The 18,179-nt window shown below is 39.2% G+C and overlaps 1 protein-coding gene across 1 annotated transcript; it reads right to left on the bottom strand.

The window, feature by feature from the left end:
* Positions 1-214: 214 nt before the first annotated feature.
* Positions 215-17,175, bottom strand: LOC146641808 (protein EFR3 homolog B-like). Its single transcript, XM_085399720.1, has 23 exons — positions 16,946-17,175; positions 16,107-16,436; positions 12,335-12,411; positions 12,040-12,167; positions 11,579-11,729; positions 10,945-11,066; positions 10,434-10,583; positions 9,997-10,092; positions 9,497-9,575; positions 8,609-8,744; positions 8,379-8,531; positions 8,154-8,265; positions 7,982-8,033; positions 6,201-6,373; positions 5,576-5,651; positions 5,223-5,384; positions 4,937-5,068; positions 4,703-4,770; positions 3,849-3,982; positions 2,248-2,339; positions 2,125-2,173; positions 1,750-1,856; positions 215-1,558 (listed from the first exon to the last, which is right to left on the bottom strand). The coding sequence occupies exons 2-23, from the start codon at positions 16,390-16,392 to the stop codon at positions 1,424-1,426; spliced, it is 2,670 nt and encodes an 889-aa protein (XP_085255846.1). The 5' UTR covers positions 16,393-16,436; positions 16,946-17,175; the 3' UTR covers positions 215-1,423.
* Positions 17,176-18,179: the final 1,004 nt, after the last annotated feature.

Below are 18,179 nucleotides of genomic sequence, written 5' to 3'. Positions count from 1 at the left end.
AAACTGCCATCTGTTACATGATCCTGATTGAGTGATGGAGAGGGGAAGAGTCTGAGAAAGATGTTTTGATATGTATTGATATATGTAAATAACTTTAATTATTAAATGAGTTATAAAAAGTTATTTGCAAGCAAAACAAGATACATCTTTTCTCTACACAAATGCACGAATCCAGAACACATGCACATCTACACCAGACACCTGCTACCTGTGATCCACATCCACAATAACAAACTTCACTTTGAGTTCCTCAAAGAAGGAGTAACAACAGCGATAAATCTTAATAGAAGTCAGTTGCTGAAATAGGTGAAAATGCTCTACGTGAAAAGTCTTTACATGTCAGTCTTGAAAAGGAGGAGTGTCCATCAAGCAGAATAAAGTGAGCTCATAAAATAAGCAGGAACTTACAATGGTGGCACTAACCCTTTATGATCAGTGGGATTTTTTTCCCCCAAAATAACAAAATCAATTAAACATTTTTAAGCAATATATTGTAAAAAATAAAAATGCCAGAGCAAATATGTAGCAGCTTTAGACCTGTGAGACACTGGCAACCTGTACAGGGTATACCCCAGCTCGCCCTATGGTAACTGCATTTTCTGTCAATTACTACATGGTTTAAGCTCTAAAGGGCTAATAATAAGAAGAAGAAGAAGAAGAAGGAGAAGAAGGAGAAGAAGAAGAAGAAGACTAGGTAAGAAAGAAAGTGAAATCATAAAAAGACAAAAGGTTGCTAAGAAAAAATCCACATTAAACAAAACTCCTAAACTAATACGTAATGACCAATATAAAGTATTGGGCCAGAAAAAAGTAAAGAAAAGGTAAGTGCTAAAAAAAAGAGCATGTAGCGTCATGGAAGAAATACGAATCAATGAACTAATCTAAAAAAAAAAACAACAGCTATTGTCCTCAGAACAACCTGTACGTACATTTTTAGGTAAAGTATAACATTTATAACTACATAAACAAGTCTATGACTCAATACTGCTACAGTAGAAGCCTTGGTTCACAGAAAAAAACAAATCAATTGTGTGTGAACCTTCAAAATAAGGCAGGGCTGCACAAATGAAAATGAAAACAAACTGTTGCTTGTCACAGCGAGAGGTCTGCTGTGTGTGAATAAGATGAGACGATAAAATTAACATGTACTATTTATTTAGTGCAGCATCATTTAACCATTAACAATACTTGTGTACAGATGCACCTCATGACTGGAGGATCAAACAGAAGGGCAGACTGGGAAATATGAAGTCAAACACTGAGTCAGTCCATTTCTAATACAAAAAGATCAAATCTGACAGCTATAAAGGAAACAGCCACACTAAATCACTAAAATGTAAAACTCTTTCCCTCACAGCCACTGATTCGTTTCTTTACCAAACAAAGTGCTTCAACATCATCACGAGGTTGTTGCTGAATGTCTTTAATAGACACAGAGGTCAGGAAACTTCATCTCATAGACCGGAGTCGATCGAGGTGCCGAATGTCCAGAGGGAGAAGGAGGAGGACGTATGATGAGTTCAAAGACCTGATTGAGTTTGGACTGAAGCAACGATGTCTGGAGAGACAAATAAAGGCATTATTTTAAAAAACAGTTTTTAATCACATCAAGACAGATCATTTCATCTAGATGAAAATTTTTTTAACAACTTTACTAAACTAAAGTGAGCTCTTATTGGCTGAGAATCACATCGATGGCGTGGGTGTGGTGCTTTCAGCTGCTTTGTTAGAGTACAATAAGCTGCTCACCCTGGCTCCACACTGGGCAGCAATTTCCTCAAAGGGAGCTGTCTGAAACCTCTCCACCACCTCCATCCGCTTCCTCCTCTCCTCTTCCTCGACCACGCCTCTGTCCTCTGACAGAAAGAAAAACCAGATCAAAGACAGATCTTCTTTGTTGACGCTAACCCAGTGCTTCACTTTGAATTTCACTGTTAACAGTTTCACTTACGTGGCTTAAATTAAATGGGGGTTTTTTTATTGTTAAAATTCTAATTTTAATGAAAATAAAATTATACAAATAAGTCATTGTCACTATACGCTGAAGGGGACAATTTGAAGAATATTTCCTAGATGTTCACAAGTAAATCATGTGAAACTATTGATTTGAAATCGATGGCCTACCGATGGCGTTCTTCAGCGTCTCAAAGGTGATGTGCTCAGTCTGAGGTTTCTGCACACAGAGATATGATCAGACACAAAAAAAAGCGATGGACAAAAGGACAGGTACATTCAGCAGATGGGTACCTGTGGTGTATCAGGACAGAACGGAAGGTCCATGTCCACCTGCAGAGAGACGGCGTCTCCAATGCTCTTCCTCTTAGACAGACGATCCTCTTCTACAATAAAACAGTAATTCAGTCTGAATGCTATGAGACTGGTGCCTCTATCAGTGCACTCATACTGCTGCTAAAGTGGACCCTCAAACCCACTGCTATTAAATATTTACCTGCAGTTTTTGAGAAACATTACCATCAGCTTCTCAACAAAGCTTTCGATCGTTTGTTCTTATTTACAGTCCATACTGGGATCTTGAACAATCATTGTTAAGTACTGCGTAACTACTATTTTTCAAGACAGTTCTACTTAAACTTTACTTACTTGCTTTTACTTTCTACTTACTTTTATATATTATTACACTGAGTATGGTATATACTAGTTACTACCAAACACAAAGTCTAAATTACATAAAATGACATAAATAAAAACCCCGTGTGAAGCTTTGGGTCTTTGATAAATTGATTTAATATTAAGGGTGTGTTTGAGTTAGGGTGACCATATTTTGATTTCCAAAAAAGAGGACACTTGGCCCAGTCATGAAGAATTTTAATAATACTGTTTGTTTAAAGTATTTTTTAACATATTTAAAAGATGCCTTCTCTGTTAATAAATGTTGAAATCAAAAATGTTTTATAGGCTTTTACAAGTCAACAAGCGCAAAAGAAAATAACTTAAAAACCTCTGGAATTAAATAATGTTACAGAAATAATGCCTCATCTGTATAAGAAAAATTACCAGTGAGGTACCAGTAAGGTATTGTGCAGTGGTTTCTGCTGTCTCATTTGACGTTTCTAACTTCAATTAATTTTGTTTGCACGCCACCATTCTTCCAGTCGAAGTATGATTGGGAATATTTTCTCTGTTGGTTACTTAAGTCTGAGAAAGAGCTTCAAGAGTGACTTCCACTGAATCCAGCACTATCACACCATTGACAATAGCTGGCGGGCACTGCTGAACTTTTTAGCTGTGTTAAAGTCTGGAAATGCTTTTTTTTTTTTTTTTAAGCAACACACTAGTGCAATCCATGGATCTGTAACTATTGTGATGCTTCATAGTATGAAATGCCAGTGCACCTTCTGCTGCAGATACAACAGCATCCTCATTTTTCCCAGGTGTAACAAAGAACTCCATCAACTTACTAGATGAATTTTCGCCTCGCACAGCCTTTTTATGTTTTTCTGTGTCCATGTAAGCAACAAGATCTCCGGCACCTTTGTTAGACACACAAACGTAAGTGCCAGCTCTGCACACAGTGCACTACGCCTCCCATTTATGATACGAGGGAAATTTCTTTTGCAGTTTGTCTGAAAAGATGCACTTGCACTTTGGCATCTTTTGGCATCTTTTCAACACGCCGCTCTGCACTCTGTCCCGTCTGTGAGCACGGAACAACCACTTACAACACAGCAGTTCAAGGATGACGTTGCACATATGGGTCCTCTATAGGCCTATAGGAAAACCCAGACATTTTCATCCATCTTGAAAATCCCCCCGGATGCCCCGAACAGAACGTGAAAAGTTCACATGTCTGGGGAAAAGAGGATGGTTGGTCACCCTAGTTTGAGTACCTGTTAACTGAGGTGTGTACGGTGTGTTGAAGCGTTCACAGTGTGCGCTGTAGCTGCTTCCTGCCAGGGCCTCGCAGATCTTTGATTGGATGAACAGCAAAGCTTCATCCACCTTCAGCTCACCTTCTGGGAGTCTGATACACACACACAAAGTTATAACACCAAGACTTTAAAAATCCTGGTGCTAGACAAACAAAGCTGAGGTACAACCAAGCTAAACAATTGAATCTGTATAAATGTACATTGGACAGAAGAACTGGGCCACCTGCACACTACACCTACAGGAGCCGCTTGACAACAGAAACCTGTGCTATGAAGCCCTTGGTGTACACTTTTGTGGTGATGCTAATGCTAGGAGCCCTGCAGTTACTGAGTGAGCAGAGTGACGTTTACATACTGTTTGCCTCAGCACTTGGCAACCCCACGGCTTGCAGCGGATCAGAGAATATGTAGGAGGAACAGTTGCCACAGTCGTGAGCTGACTAGTTGCATGATTGATTGGATTGATTTTGTCTATACTGCGAGTTACCAGAATCAACCATAACAAGTATATTATTAAGAATATTGAGAACAATATAAGGTCAGCATGGTACTGTTTAATAGTTGATGTTTTTATGCTTTTTCTACTAGAGTTTCAACACTTTAGTAAAGTGTAATTACATAACTCAATAACATAAAATACTATATTTTATTTGTTTTTTAACTTTAAAATGGGGCTAACCTGGCAATATTTATTCTGCTTTTCGATTATGTAAATATGTGGGTGTCTGGTTGAATTTCTACTCTTATTTCTAACTAAAGTTTTAAATTTTATAATGTTTTAATACAATCAATTAGTGCGCCTCTCGCTCTACCTGGGTTTGTCACAAAACATGACTTCGGGCAGCAGGTGAGGAGCATCCTTCTGTCGACTTTCTATCACCTGAAGATCCAAAACAAACACACAGTCTGTGATGTTGTGCTAACAAACACCTTTGTTTCTCATGTTCTCTCTCTCTCACACACACACACACACACACACACACACACACACACACACACACACACACACACACACACACACACACACACACTTACACCGACTTCACCTGAGTGATGTGCTGGTGGAGTGTTGGAGGCGGGCCAAGTTGTGACAGCAGGTTGAGGAAGGCGGCGCAGAGGGCGTGGATCCCACAGCGATTAAACACTGACAAACACTCCTGATTGGAAAGAGTCATCTCCTGTGCAGCCAATCACAGGAAAGTTAAAGGGAGAGGAAGAAGCAATGTGCTATTTTATTTATTGTTTATTGTAAACACCACACACTGCAACATTAATAAACTAAGCTTTGCCCCTACACGGGCCTTTAAATCATATCACAGAGGTTCTGCCTACCTGCAGAGCCAGGATCAGTCGAATTAGATCCACCACAACCTCCTCATTGGCCAGTTCCACACTTAGAACAGCCAATAGGGTGAAGAGGGCTTGGTAGTGGCTGCGTCCACTGTTCTCCTCCCTAGAGGCCAGGTAGACGTGTCTGTAGAGACGCTGAGCATGCTGCATGAACACAAACACATCATGCTGAAATGTGCAAATATCATGATGTACACTTAAGACCACCCGTTTTATCCCTGCCTTTAAAAGCCATCTGATCAAATCTTGGTGTAAATCTCTGAAATAAATTCTTCCAACCTCGAACCTCCGAACTAGTGACATCATTCGTGGTGTCTCTGATGATGTGAGCTTACCTTCCTCATGAACAGGTTGTCCTGTCGAGAGCATCTGTCCTCTTTCATTTCCAAGGATGAGACATCAAATGCCACACTGTAGACACATAACCAATAACTTATCGATCCTCAACAGGTCAGTTAACGCCTTTAGACAAATGCTATTTTTCAGTTTTCTGCTATAATAAATCCACAATGGTAGGATCAAAATGAACAGCCATGCGGGCTCTATGGATGAGGGAACCATAGGAGCACTTTAAATAAAATGCATCTGGCCATGACTTTAATTTTGAATTTAAGGTAGAGACTGAACAACAGTCTTATAAGGCAGATTCACAGATTCTTTCAAGCCTGTTGTAAAAATGTGTGTAAAGCAGTATCTTTGTTTAAATAATCTGAAACGCCTCCAACCTTTTTAGAATGACCAACAATGCTATGTGATCCTCATTTAAAATGATTATTGCAGATCATCTTTTAATGAGAGAAAAGTGGAAGTATTTACATTATGTTCATCACAAGCTAAAGACAATCAGCAGGTCTGCAGTGACATCCCCCTGCCACAGGGTGGAGCTCTTTACAACTCATTATTCTCCACATGGGTCATTAGTCTCTGGTAGTAGTGGTGTTGTCTCTGTGGAAGTGTGACCTGGCTGTGGTGAGCCGGGAGGCGTTGTGGCGTCTGTCAATGAGCGAGGTGAGGATGGACAGAACAAGCAGGCGGATCTCCGGATCCTCCATCAGCGTGAAGGACAGCAGAGGCTCCAGGAAAGACGAGGGCAGCGCCGTCAGCAGGTTGCTACTTTCGTAATGCTCTGACACCTGAGGCACAGAGGAGGGACAGCGAGCATGTCAGACTGACAGGAAAATGTTATTTAAGCTTGCATGAATACAGCTTCAAAGATTACAAAGATGAGCCTCAAGTGCTGTAAATTCTGATTTATTTGAACCATACGTTATTCATCTTGATGCATGCTCAATCATCCAGGTAAGTAAATCTCCAAAAGTTGATTCTGTTCATCTGGACGTAGCGTTTTGTGGGAGGACCACTCTCAGCATCGACCAAGTGTGTTTGCTTTTGGAACTGTGTCTTCATTCCACCTACTTCACATACAAGGGTCAGTTCCACAGGCAGAAACATGGGTGTGCCATGGGCTCCCCAGTTTCACCTATCATGGCCAATTTGTACATGGAAGAAGTGGAAAAGAGGGCTTTGCGATCCTACCCTGGAACACCACCAAGCCATTGGTTCAGATATGTGGATGACACCTGGGTGAAAATCAAATCTCACCATCCCCACAGACACAGTGTCCAGGGAGGCAGAAGAACAGCACATCAAGAAGGCCCTGAGTAAATGTGGTTATCCCATCTGGACTTTTGTCAAAGCTGGGAAGGCGCCAAAAGAAAGCTCCAGCCGATCTAGGAGAGAAGGACAACCGCTGCCTAAGCGAAAACATGTAGTGATCCCATAAGTGTCAGGAGTATCAGAACAGCTGAGACGCATTTTTTCTAAACACCGGGTGTCTGTGGCTTTTAAACCCCAAAACACGCTGTGCTAAAAATTGGTCCATCCCAAGGATCGAGTCCCTGACACAAACAGAGTAACATAGTGCACGCTGTTAAGTGCCAGGAGGATTGCCAGGATTTATACATCAGGGAAACCAAACAACCTCTGGCGAAGCGGATGGCACAACACAGAAGAGCTACCTCGTCAGGCCAGGACTCTGCAGTCTGTTCACACCTACAGGCCAGTGGACACTCTTTCAATGATGAGGATGTACACATCCTGGACAGGGAGGAACGCTGGTTTGAGTGCGGAGTCAAGGAGGCCATTTACGTGAAAAGGGAAAGACCATCTCTGAATCGAGGAGGGGGCCTAAGGGTACATCTGTCACCATCTTACAATGCTGTGATTGTAGCCATTCCCCAACTCTCTGTGAATGGTACTCATGGCCATTGATCAGTGGGTTTTGGTCAGTGGTCAATTGATCAATGGTCATGAGAATTTGCATAGTTAAGATTAAGGAACTGACCTTCCAGCCCATTGTTCCTTCAGTGGGCTGGTTTCAGTCATTATGCAAATGTACTGTTTATAAGATTAGAGAAACCTGCAGTCAGCTGAGACTGAAGAAGTCACTTGGATGAGTGACGAAACGTTTCTCCCACAAAACACTACGTCCAGATGAACAGAATCAACTGTTGGAGACATACGTTATTCAGCTTTATTCAGTCATACGACTTTAATCAGCGAGTGTAGAATCAACTGCTGTTTATCTGATAAACCAATAAACAAAACACCATTTCATTTTGATTATCTCAAAATCCACTGTAAATTTGCACTTCACCGACTCTCCAGGTTTTCCTTTATCATTTTAACTGTGTGCTTTCAAAAGGTAAGAGCAGAGCTGGAGGGTTTTAAAGAGACCTCACCTGTAGGAGAGACTTCAGCAGCATCACCTGTATCATCCTGCTGCCTTCAAACCTGAGTCAAGAATATTATTTCACAAAATTAAGGTGTTTTACAAGTATTTTGTCAAATACTAGGTGAGTACAGTGTTAACTACAAGCAATAGAGAGCACAGAAAGTTAATGTGAATGGTACCCGGAGTTGGGTGAACCCAAGGCTGGGTAGATACCAGGAACAGGAATCTTCCCCATGATGAACAGCATGACCTCTGACCTCTGGTAAATAGGCAGTGTGTTGGCAAAGGATCCTGAAATGTCATGAGGTAACATCAGCTCAAATGAAGTAAATAAAATGAAAAGTACAAAGAAAAGTTTGTCACCTTTAATGCAAAAAAGTGCTAAAATACCACCATGAACACACCAATAGTTTTAATGACGGCGTCCTGCAGTTTTTTCTCTTCAATCGAGCTGGTTTTATGTTTACCACCATTGTCATAGTAACCAGTCAGCTGGTAGTCCACGCTCTGCCTGAGCTGTCGCAGTAACGTGTTGAACACCTCCAACACTGTGGGACCTGCAGAGTACAGTATAAGTAACATTAAGCATTTCTGTGTATATATAAACAGATGTGTGTGTGAGCTGGAGGCTCACCGACAGATCCAGTCGCTTCTATAACGGCTGCTTCAGACAGGACCTCCACAATCCCAGCTCTGACTGAAGCTGGACTCCTGCTGTTGGCATCCAGGTGACCCAACAGCTGCTGGATGACCAGATGGGAGTGCTGGGACTGACCAAGAGTTCAATTCAGTTACAGAATAACAGGTGGAGTGACACGTAATATAGCCAGTACAGCTGGGGACAGTTAAGTGCTTTAGAGGTAAATGTAGGATGAGTAAAAGGAATGTACCATTAGCAGTGTTTATTATTATTTATTTCCCACATTTTGTACTTAAAATAATAATTATTAGTTCAACTTTGTAGATTTAACTATGTTGAAAATACATTTAAATTAACTTTCAGTTACTCTACAGTAAGATTAAGATTAAGTAATTGTGCTTAAATGCTTAAACAAATGCATTTTGTTAAGTTAATCTTAGGTTAAACTTGTTATTCTTATTTTTCAATACTTATACTATAATATTAAATACTACAATACTTTCTAATAATTAAGAAAGAAATTAACATAATTAAGTTGACATTATTGTTACATAAATATAACAGCAGTTAAATTTTATTTAAAATTATGTTATCATACATTTACAAAACTAAACTGAATAAAGTAATTATGTTTAAGCTAAAGCACGTCCTAAAGTACTCAAATTAAGTACACACAGTTAAAATAAGTAAGTTCATTCTTTCTACAGATACATATTTAAATTTACAGTCAAAGAGTATTTCCTTTAAGTTCCTTTGAAGGGCATTTAAATATATGTTACTTTCAAGCTGAGGTAATTTAAATGTATTAATTTAACTTGCTGTATGAAATGACAACTATTACTATAGTGCAGTATATACAGGATTATCAGTGTAATAACAAACCTGAATAGAGTACATGATGATCTGAAAACACTGAACAGCAAACCCTCGTCCCTGCCAAAGACTGTGACTGTCCAGGTGCCTGAAAGACAGTCCAGCAATCTGTATGTAATGATTTATTATTATAGCATATCATATATACTAGAAACTAAATAAATACTGCTGCTACTACTGATTTTGACCTCTATTAGTACAGCTACTCAGAATAAACAATAAACAGAGGTTGAGCATGAAGGTATGTGCAAGATAAATAAGCATCATTTTGAACTTCAAAGAGTCCAACAGTATTATATATGAATATGTGTAAATATCAGCAGATAGAGTCGAAGGAAGTTAGATACTTTCTTTCTATCTATTTTGATTGAGTGTTTGATGTTTTGACTCCATACTTCAAAGAAATTATTAAATCTTTGTTAATCTGTTTCTGTGTACTTAATATAAAGCACTCTGCTTTCGTAAGGAGTAATACTACTATTGTGCTATAAATATAGTGTATATCTTACATGAGTACTGGTTTGATAGCGTTGTTAATGTGTCCATAAGCAGCTCGGCACAGCAGCTCCCTGAAACAAACCTCTGTCTGCTCTGCTGGAGATCCGCTGAACAAAGAGGGAAATGCTGAAAACAAGCCACTAACCAAATCTCATACAATATTCTGAGTAATTTAACTGTTTAAATGTACTTTCAGTGACTTTTGGCTTTGTTTTATTTGACCACATGATTTAACAGCACCATAAACAGCATAGCAAACGTATTAAATTTCTTATCAATTTTACAAAATCTCAAAATTAGCTGATGTTTAGAACAGAATGTCACCAGCTGAATGTGGGAACCAACGGCAGTGCTTTTAAATATAATCCTAAACACAGATGTCACTTTATTTATCTAGCAGTAAAACGTGTAGGTGTACGAGAGTGTTAACATTAATACATGTCTATACCTGTCGTTTTGTGAGTGTTGCTGCAGATTGACCAGCAGGGCAGGGACAATCTGCTCCATGTGACGCGGCTCCCAGATGTTCACCTGCAACTCATCGTCTACCGTCTTCCTCACCACGCCCTGCAGCCCGCGGATCCCCGACACACGGATCCTAAACACACACAAACTTCATAAGTTTACCCACAAACACACTAAGTACACGTTCATCTCCAGACTCTGGAGCTGAGTTTTGTTTTGATGTTTGTTTTATGTTCATAATTTTGGATTATTCCACAATATTCCTCTTATACAGAGAGAAACGTGCATGAATCATCAATACTATTCAATAATTTGCTGATATAAAAAAAAATTTAACATATGAAAAGGCATAACCTGAGGATGCTTACATATCTAATCAAATGGTTGATTACTAAAATTGTTGATTATTTGTGTTCTGGCACTCACAATTGTATACCCTTCTTAAATAGTGTCTGTGAGTTCGTATCAAGTCAAAGTTAAACCTCAGAACTGACTTGTTTCTGGTGTCAAGGTCTTCGTGATCAGAGTGACACATCTCACTGAAGCGAGACACGAAGAAATCGTAGCTCCGGTGATATGACGGTGTGTCCTCCTCGATGTTTGCAAACTTTACAAACTACGCAACACACAAAATGAGCCTCTTAATCCATCAAAACACACTGAAAAGCAACTACACATGACAAATTTAGAAGCAGAAGTAAAACTGCTCAATTTTGAGTATTAAAAGAAATTTCAAATGTAAATTTTACTTATAGTTTGCCCTTTAATTTGAACTTAGATCTACTTAAAAAACAAATAAATTAATTAAACTTATGGATAATTAATTAACCTTTTAATTGACAGTTCCGAGAAACATTCCTACTGTGATACAACTTCTACTTTGTAAAATTCATTAAGAGATTTTACATTCCTTCATTAGATGAAATGCTTGCAGTTCCTCATAATACATGAAACTTAATGAATGTTAAAAGACTGGTGAATGGTCAAATGAACAAATAACCATTAACAAATTAACATCACTACTGCAGCTTGTGATTAGTAAATGTTTCCTTTACTGCAAACCCATGAACACTTTACCAAGATCTCAAAGCTTTTAAATGCTGTCCACTGTTGCAGGGTGTTACATACAGAGTTGGTGGCGAGTATGTGGAGGTGTGGTTTGTCAGCCTCCAGCAGTAGACGCAGTGTGCTGAGAAAACTCTCCACCAGCAGGTTGATGCTCTGACAGTGACATGCAAGCAACAGCTGCTCCATCGCCTCCATCGCTATGCACACATACCTGAGAGGGGCGGGAAAAAAAATCCCATTGCTGTTAAACATGTGTGTCATATTTTAAACCCCTGAGATCAGTCACTCCTCTAGAGATGGTGGGCTGATTTCAGAGAAGTGTGAAGCTTGTAATACTTAAAAGATCTTAAATACTTAAAAGACCTGAACTGCTGATTGCTTTACAGGGATACTCTAGATCCTGACTTCTGAATGTCTTTTTTCAATGATTTTTAAGTAGAATTTTATTCATTTAAGCTGCCAGTTAGCATAATGATTTTAAGGCCATCTGTGTGGGCTTTAGTGTGTTTGTGTGTACTGACCCGTAGCGGTGGCGGTTCAGCTCTCTGGTCAGACGCTCTGACAGGTACGCAGCAATGCGGTCGAGCTTCTCCGGAGCAGACAGAGCGAAGAAGGTCAACTTCTCCATGTTGGCTTTCACCAGCCCTTCCTGATCGCACACACACAAATACACACAGAGATGTTGTTACTGTGTAGCTTATTGAAACTTCATGAATATGTGAAATAAAGATGACATTTTTGGATTTTGATTACATTTGATACTGAAGCACTAAAATAAATGTAAAGACTGTGCGGTGTAGATGTACAGGTGTTTACCTCAGGGTCTTCTGGGAAAATGTTGTCGACCAGCCGCTTGTAGCGTGGCCGAAGGGCCCAGCAGCAACCACACAGCCCTGAACACAGAGACACGTTTCAATTTCCCCCTTCAGTTACAATGTATTTGAAACAAAGTCTGAAACACAGCAGGCTTCAGAGAAACATTTCCATATTTAAAATGTCCTCTAATAATTTTAATAAATTAAAATGTTGATCTCTGATTTAAAATAGTCACAATTTTTAGGAGTTATTAAGGAATGGACTTTTTTTAGGAATTCTGAAATTGAGAATTTTTTCTTTTCCATTGTTTTTGATAGTTAATAATAATAACATTCAGCCTCTGTTGGAGCTAGAAAACTGTGGAGTAATTTTTGTAATTTCATTAGTTTGTAAATATATAATATACTAAATACAGAAAGACACAAAAACTCTTTAAAATGTTATAAAGCAGGTTGAATTATAATAAAAACCTGTTTTCAGTAGTGAGTTTTTAAAAAATGATTGTAACAGCCTAAAGTGGGCAGTCGAGTTTATGGATTGTACTGGACGTTTATAGATTTTCTTTGATTTTCATCTCTCTCCATGTTCGGCGTCACGGCTTTTGGGGGATTAAAGGAGACAAGAGATCTGCCACTGGTCAGCTGCCAGCACAACACACAAACGCTCGTCTTCCTGACTTTACGAGGCCCCTGAATGACACACTGAACATAAACCTGATTCAAACCTGAATCTGTAAACCACACTGTCCTAAAGTGAAGACTCTGCAAAAAGATGTGGTTCTCACAACAACAGGCCTACGAGTGCACGCACACACCACACACACACACACAATGCAGCAGTGAGAACACATCTTAATCCTGCAGTGGTTTGTTATGTAATGTGTTTATATTGTTTGTGTTTTTTAGTTAGCAGAGCTTAAAGAATCCGCACTGTCACTGCGAGCATGCTGTTCTGTCTCAAAAACCAGGACAAGTGGCATGCTTGGACCTTCAGACCCTGCAGAACCAGCAGATCATACTTTTCTGAGAGCTTTTTCATGAGTTGGTTTTAAATTGTATTTTTTTTACTGTTTATTTTGTTGTTCAGATGAATTATTAGTTACAATATATGATATGATAAATCCCATGAGAGTGGTATGTTTGGTTTTTATTTGTTTTGTTAATAAGAATAATAAGAATAATGGTCATTGTCAGATCATTGAGAGATGATTACGGATCCTCACATAATTAAGTAAAGTAACAAAGACTCTTTTCTTGAACTATTTGATATTATAAACACAAATATATTTTAGGCTTCAGTAAATTAAACACTACAGCCAGCAAAACCTGACTGATAAATTGACAAACAGTTGACGTATTAGGGATAATTAAATAAAAGAAACACACACACAATTAAAATGAACCAAATTTTAATGACTCAAATCAGTAGTTCATTCATTCAACTTAAAATAAGAAAAAACTCTATCTGCATTGAAGAAAAGGAGTCTACTGGCTTAACATGCTCAGAATTTTGCACTTTGTGATTTGTGAAAATGTCTCTATTTTATTATACAACACAGGGGCCCTGCTGCCGTGTTTCAGGTACATGTATGAAATTTGGTCATACTTCCAACATGTTAAAGACACTCTTCTGAGAGCCATCACCATGGCAATCAAGAAACCTTTAAAAGAAGTGGTAGCTAGTGTATGTTAACACTTTTTCTAAACAGAATTGTTTTAATGACATCGAATACTATTTTAAAAAGTAATTTTTCAAAAATTTGCTCAAATTGGGGTCTCAGTTTGTGAGGGGCGTGTCCAAAAACATCAATCAATACATTAAAGGCTGTGACTCTATCAGGTACTGCTGTGACACTATGTTAACATTATTCACAGCAACACAATGAACAACTAGCGGGCTTTCCTTTAATGTCACACAGTTTTTGTAATAAACATTACGTTTCTGCAACAGCCAATCAGAAATCCGCATGCCTACAGGAAACACTTTAATCCCAGCGTGCCTTGATACGCCCAATTATCACTGCTTGCAGCTGTAATTAATTTTATTATTATTAATGTTATTATTATTGCCTTCATAACATTTGTTTGAAACTGTTAAACTAGAAAAAAACACATCCAGTAAGTTGTCCCTTTAAAATACATTGACATCATGACTAACAGGTAGATTTGAGGAGAGAAGCTGATGCAGAGGTGAACTGTCGCACATCTTTTCAGGACTAAGTGAAGCTTCATTTATGCCTCTGTTTGATCTTTAAATCTATTTCTATTTATTTTGAGATAAGGCTTAATAAATAAAAAGAATTGTTCTTACCGTACATAAGGATGACTCGTTCAGCTCACATCTACACTGTCACATACACCACACACACACACACACACACACACACACACACACACACACACACACACACACACACACACACACACACTTGTGGTTAATCCTCCACACACATACACACTGATGTGGACCCGCCTCCTTTCATTCACCGTCAGTTATAAAGCTCGTATCTCGATGGTCAGATTAAGTGTCAGAGGACAATGTTGAAAACGCTTTTGCATGTTAGCTGTTTAACTCCAGATTAAAGATTTAAAATAAAACAAAAAGATGCTGTTTGTTAACGAGTTTGTTAAAATGAAATAAGACAGATTTAACAGTGTAGTATTTATACTCCCACAGGCTCTTAACCCTGAAAGACTTTTCTGTGTGTGTGTGTGTGTGTGTGTGTGTGTGTGTGTGTGTGTGTGTGTGTGTGTGTGTGTGTGTGTGTGTGTGTGTGTGTGTGTGTGTGTGTGTGAGAGAGAGAGATCCGGGCCATGTGCAGCAGCTCAGCGCTCTGTAATCTGCTCTGGATTTATTCATCATTCCAACCGAAAATGAAAAAAATAAATATCAGAAACCTGCAGAACTGAAAACATTCATCTGCTCTGTTTTCACTGCAGAAAGGGAACAAAACTGAAACTGACATTCATTTGTCTTCTTCTCTTAAATTATCGCTCACTTTCTGGCTGTTTAATATAATGTTGCTTACATGTTTTAGACTTAATAAGTGAGCCCATGTGGGGGAAAAAGACAGTATTAGGACAGAAAGTATTTGATGTTTTTCTCTTTTGAAAAAGACAATCGGTCTGATGGTAGTTTTATTGGGTTGTGTTGAGATCTAGTGTGATAAAAAAAAATCCACATATATTCAGTAAAAATATGAAAAGATAATTAAGTGTTAGATGCTCATTCAAAATGTCGAAGTCGAGTCGGAGCAGGAGTTGGGCTGATCTTGTATATTATATGATCTAATTTCCAGAACTTTGGACCATGAAAGTAATGCTATCAACAGACTGTTGGTCCACAGTGGGATGTAATTTAAAAGCTCTGTTTATCAACAATAACTTGCACTAAACCTAATATTATATGTTATTCTTGTTAGGCTTGGCTGCATCTATTTATCCCAGTTAAGTCTCCTGCATAAGTCTTAAGTTGTTAGCCAGTTATTCCTCTTTCCTGATTCTATTGAGATCAAAGTTTACACAGTGGACTTCATTTTTTTTATTTAGTTAGACCCAAAACTAAGGACTGAGTGTATAAACACATCAGGAAAGTGTTTACCAAGGTCATGGGGAATATTAATAAGAAAATTAAAGGTACTTCTGCTTTGGCTTCTGTTTTAAGAATTTAAAAGTACACCCATCCTTTATCTGTTTGATTCAAAGATGTCTTCCTCACAAACATTGTTGGAGTCGTAATGTGAAGCAGCCAGTGTATTCGCTGTATCCGTTACCTCCGGGTGTCTGGTGGTCCAGCACAGAGCAGCAGTCCTGCAGCAGCCGCCTTGGAGCCTCAGTTACGGCCGGCATGGCAGCCCTCGGCAGCGACATCCCCCTGGGCAAGCTGGGTATGGTCACGCCACGGGGCATACTGGGTAAACTGGGCAGAGTGGGCATACTGGGCATGGTGATTCCTCTGGGTAAAGTGGGAGGGTTGATGCCTCGGGGCAAAGAGTTCAGCAGTGCTGGCATGGTGACCCCCCGTGGCAAGCTGGGGAACCTGGGAAGAGTCCCTGGCATCTCTGGAGAAAAAAGAAGAGGTCCTGAGGAAGAGGAGAGGAGACCTGTGGATGGGGAGAGGTGGAGAAGGGAAATAAGAACACGGATTGAAATGAAAAGCCTGCCTCTTAAAATTCTTCTGAATTTAACCCCTTCAGATCTGCAGCTCTGATACACCAACTTCCTCAGCAGAGCCCAACATGAGGGAACCAATCAAAGTTTGCGTCCCTGAAAATCTTGACCCCAATTATTTTCCATTTATTCCCCACAAACGTTTGGTTTGGTAATTAAGTAAAAAACACAAAGAAAAGAAATTAAAGATGTACTAACTAGTATTTACAGCATTACCTATATATGTATTATATTATAACACATGGGTCAAAAAGTCCTGTTTTTAAACTTATTATTAATAAAAGTCCTGCTTTGATTGAGGATTTCATGATAAATGCTGATTTATTAACTGTACTTTAGCTTCACATTACTGTAGATGAGTGTAAAAGAAGTGTTTTCACATGTGAGTTTTACTGAAGATGATGATGAAGACAGCAGTGTAAAATAAAAAGCGATGTCCTACCTGCTCGTCTGCAGCGTCGCTCTCTTGCAGCTGTTTCCCTCCAACACGCTCAACAACTGTTTATGTAACATCTGTTGAGCCCCTGCTCCCCGTCAGGCTCGGTCAATAATCAATGAGAGCGATCGATACCCGGCTCTGCATGCTGGAGCGCCTCTGACATCACAGCGCATCAGGAAGAGGAGGAGAAAGATAAGGAGGAGGAGTTTCCTGAAACCTCCAGCTGTTTGAGGAACTTTAATGACTTCAATCATTTTAAACTTTAAAAAGTGAAACAAACGCCGTTCTTCGATTGCTGTGCAGGGAAGAAAAAACAAGCGCCTCTCACCCTCCTCTTCTTCATCCTTCTTTCAGCCAGGAGAGAAATCCTCTTCCCAGCATGCTGCTGGGCTGTAGGAGTGGCTCCCTCTGGTGTCTGATTAAGATTAATGCAATAAAAGCAGCAATAAAAAAAATCTGAGTGGATGTTTTCCACCAACCTGTCAGGGTGCATTCTGGGTTGTGTAGGAAAATGGTTTACAAGGACTTTTAAACAGAGAGTTTATTATCTGCGTCTTTGATGTCTAAAGCTAATTTCCTCCTTCAGAACAGCTGTACACGAGGTGAGTTTATTTATAACCCCTGTTTAAATTGTATTAAGGCTAATAAATTAGCATTTTATTGTTGGGGTTTTCTCTGTTTTCCTTGTATTACTACTACTATTAATAATAATACATTTTATTTATAGGCGCCTTTCACACTCTCAAGGTCACCTTACAGTAACACGTAAACAATACCATAAAAACATAAGAAAAATGTATATATAGCAAACATGGTAAGATAAAAGACATAAAGAGTCATAAAAGTATAAAAACAAATATAAAAACAAATATAAAAACTGAGCAAGGTAAAAATGGCCTAAGACAGATCAGGTGTATGCAATTCTAAATAGATGAGTTTTGAGACGTGATTTAAAAGTGGTGAGACGGTCCGGAGAGCAAGTGGAAGTCCATTCCAAAGTCTCGGGGCAGAACAACTAAAGGCTCTGAGTCTAATGGTAGTCAGGCGAGCAGGTGGAACAGACAGAAGGGAAGCTGAAGAAGAGCGGAGTGTAGGAAGGGGCGAGTATGTATGAAGAAGATCGGATAGATATGGAGGAACAAGGTTATGAAGCGCTTTGAAAGTGAGAAGCAGGATCTTGAAATTGACACGGAGGTGAATTGGGAGCCAATGGAGCTGTTTAAGAACAGGTGTTATA

The sequence above is a fragment of the Rhamphochromis longiceps genome, linkage group LG23, assembly GCF_057381845.1.
Source record: "Rhamphochromis longiceps isolate RC_006_pf linkage group LG23, R_longiceps_female_GT1.1, whole genome shotgun sequence".
In the NCBI taxonomy this organism is placed as follows: domain Eukaryota; kingdom Metazoa; phylum Chordata; class Actinopteri; order Cichliformes; family Cichlidae; genus Rhamphochromis; species Rhamphochromis longiceps.
This window is presented reverse-complemented; position numbering and strand designations above follow the sequence as displayed.

Bases quoted from the DNA above. Each gene is read 5' to 3' on its own strand.
- LOC146641808 (XM_085399720.1), bottom strand. From the start codon at position 16,392: ATGCCAGGGACTCTTCCCAGGTTCCCCAGCTTGCCACGGGGGGTCACC. The intron at 8,034-8,153 runs GTACCATTCACA...TTCTTGACTCAG, and splicing joins TTGGGTTCACCCAACTCCGG to GTTTGAAGGCAGCAGGATGA. The intron at 5,069-5,222 runs GTAGGCAGAACC...TTGGCTGCACAG, and splicing joins GACTGATCCTGGCTCTGCAG to GAGATGACTCTTTCCAATCA.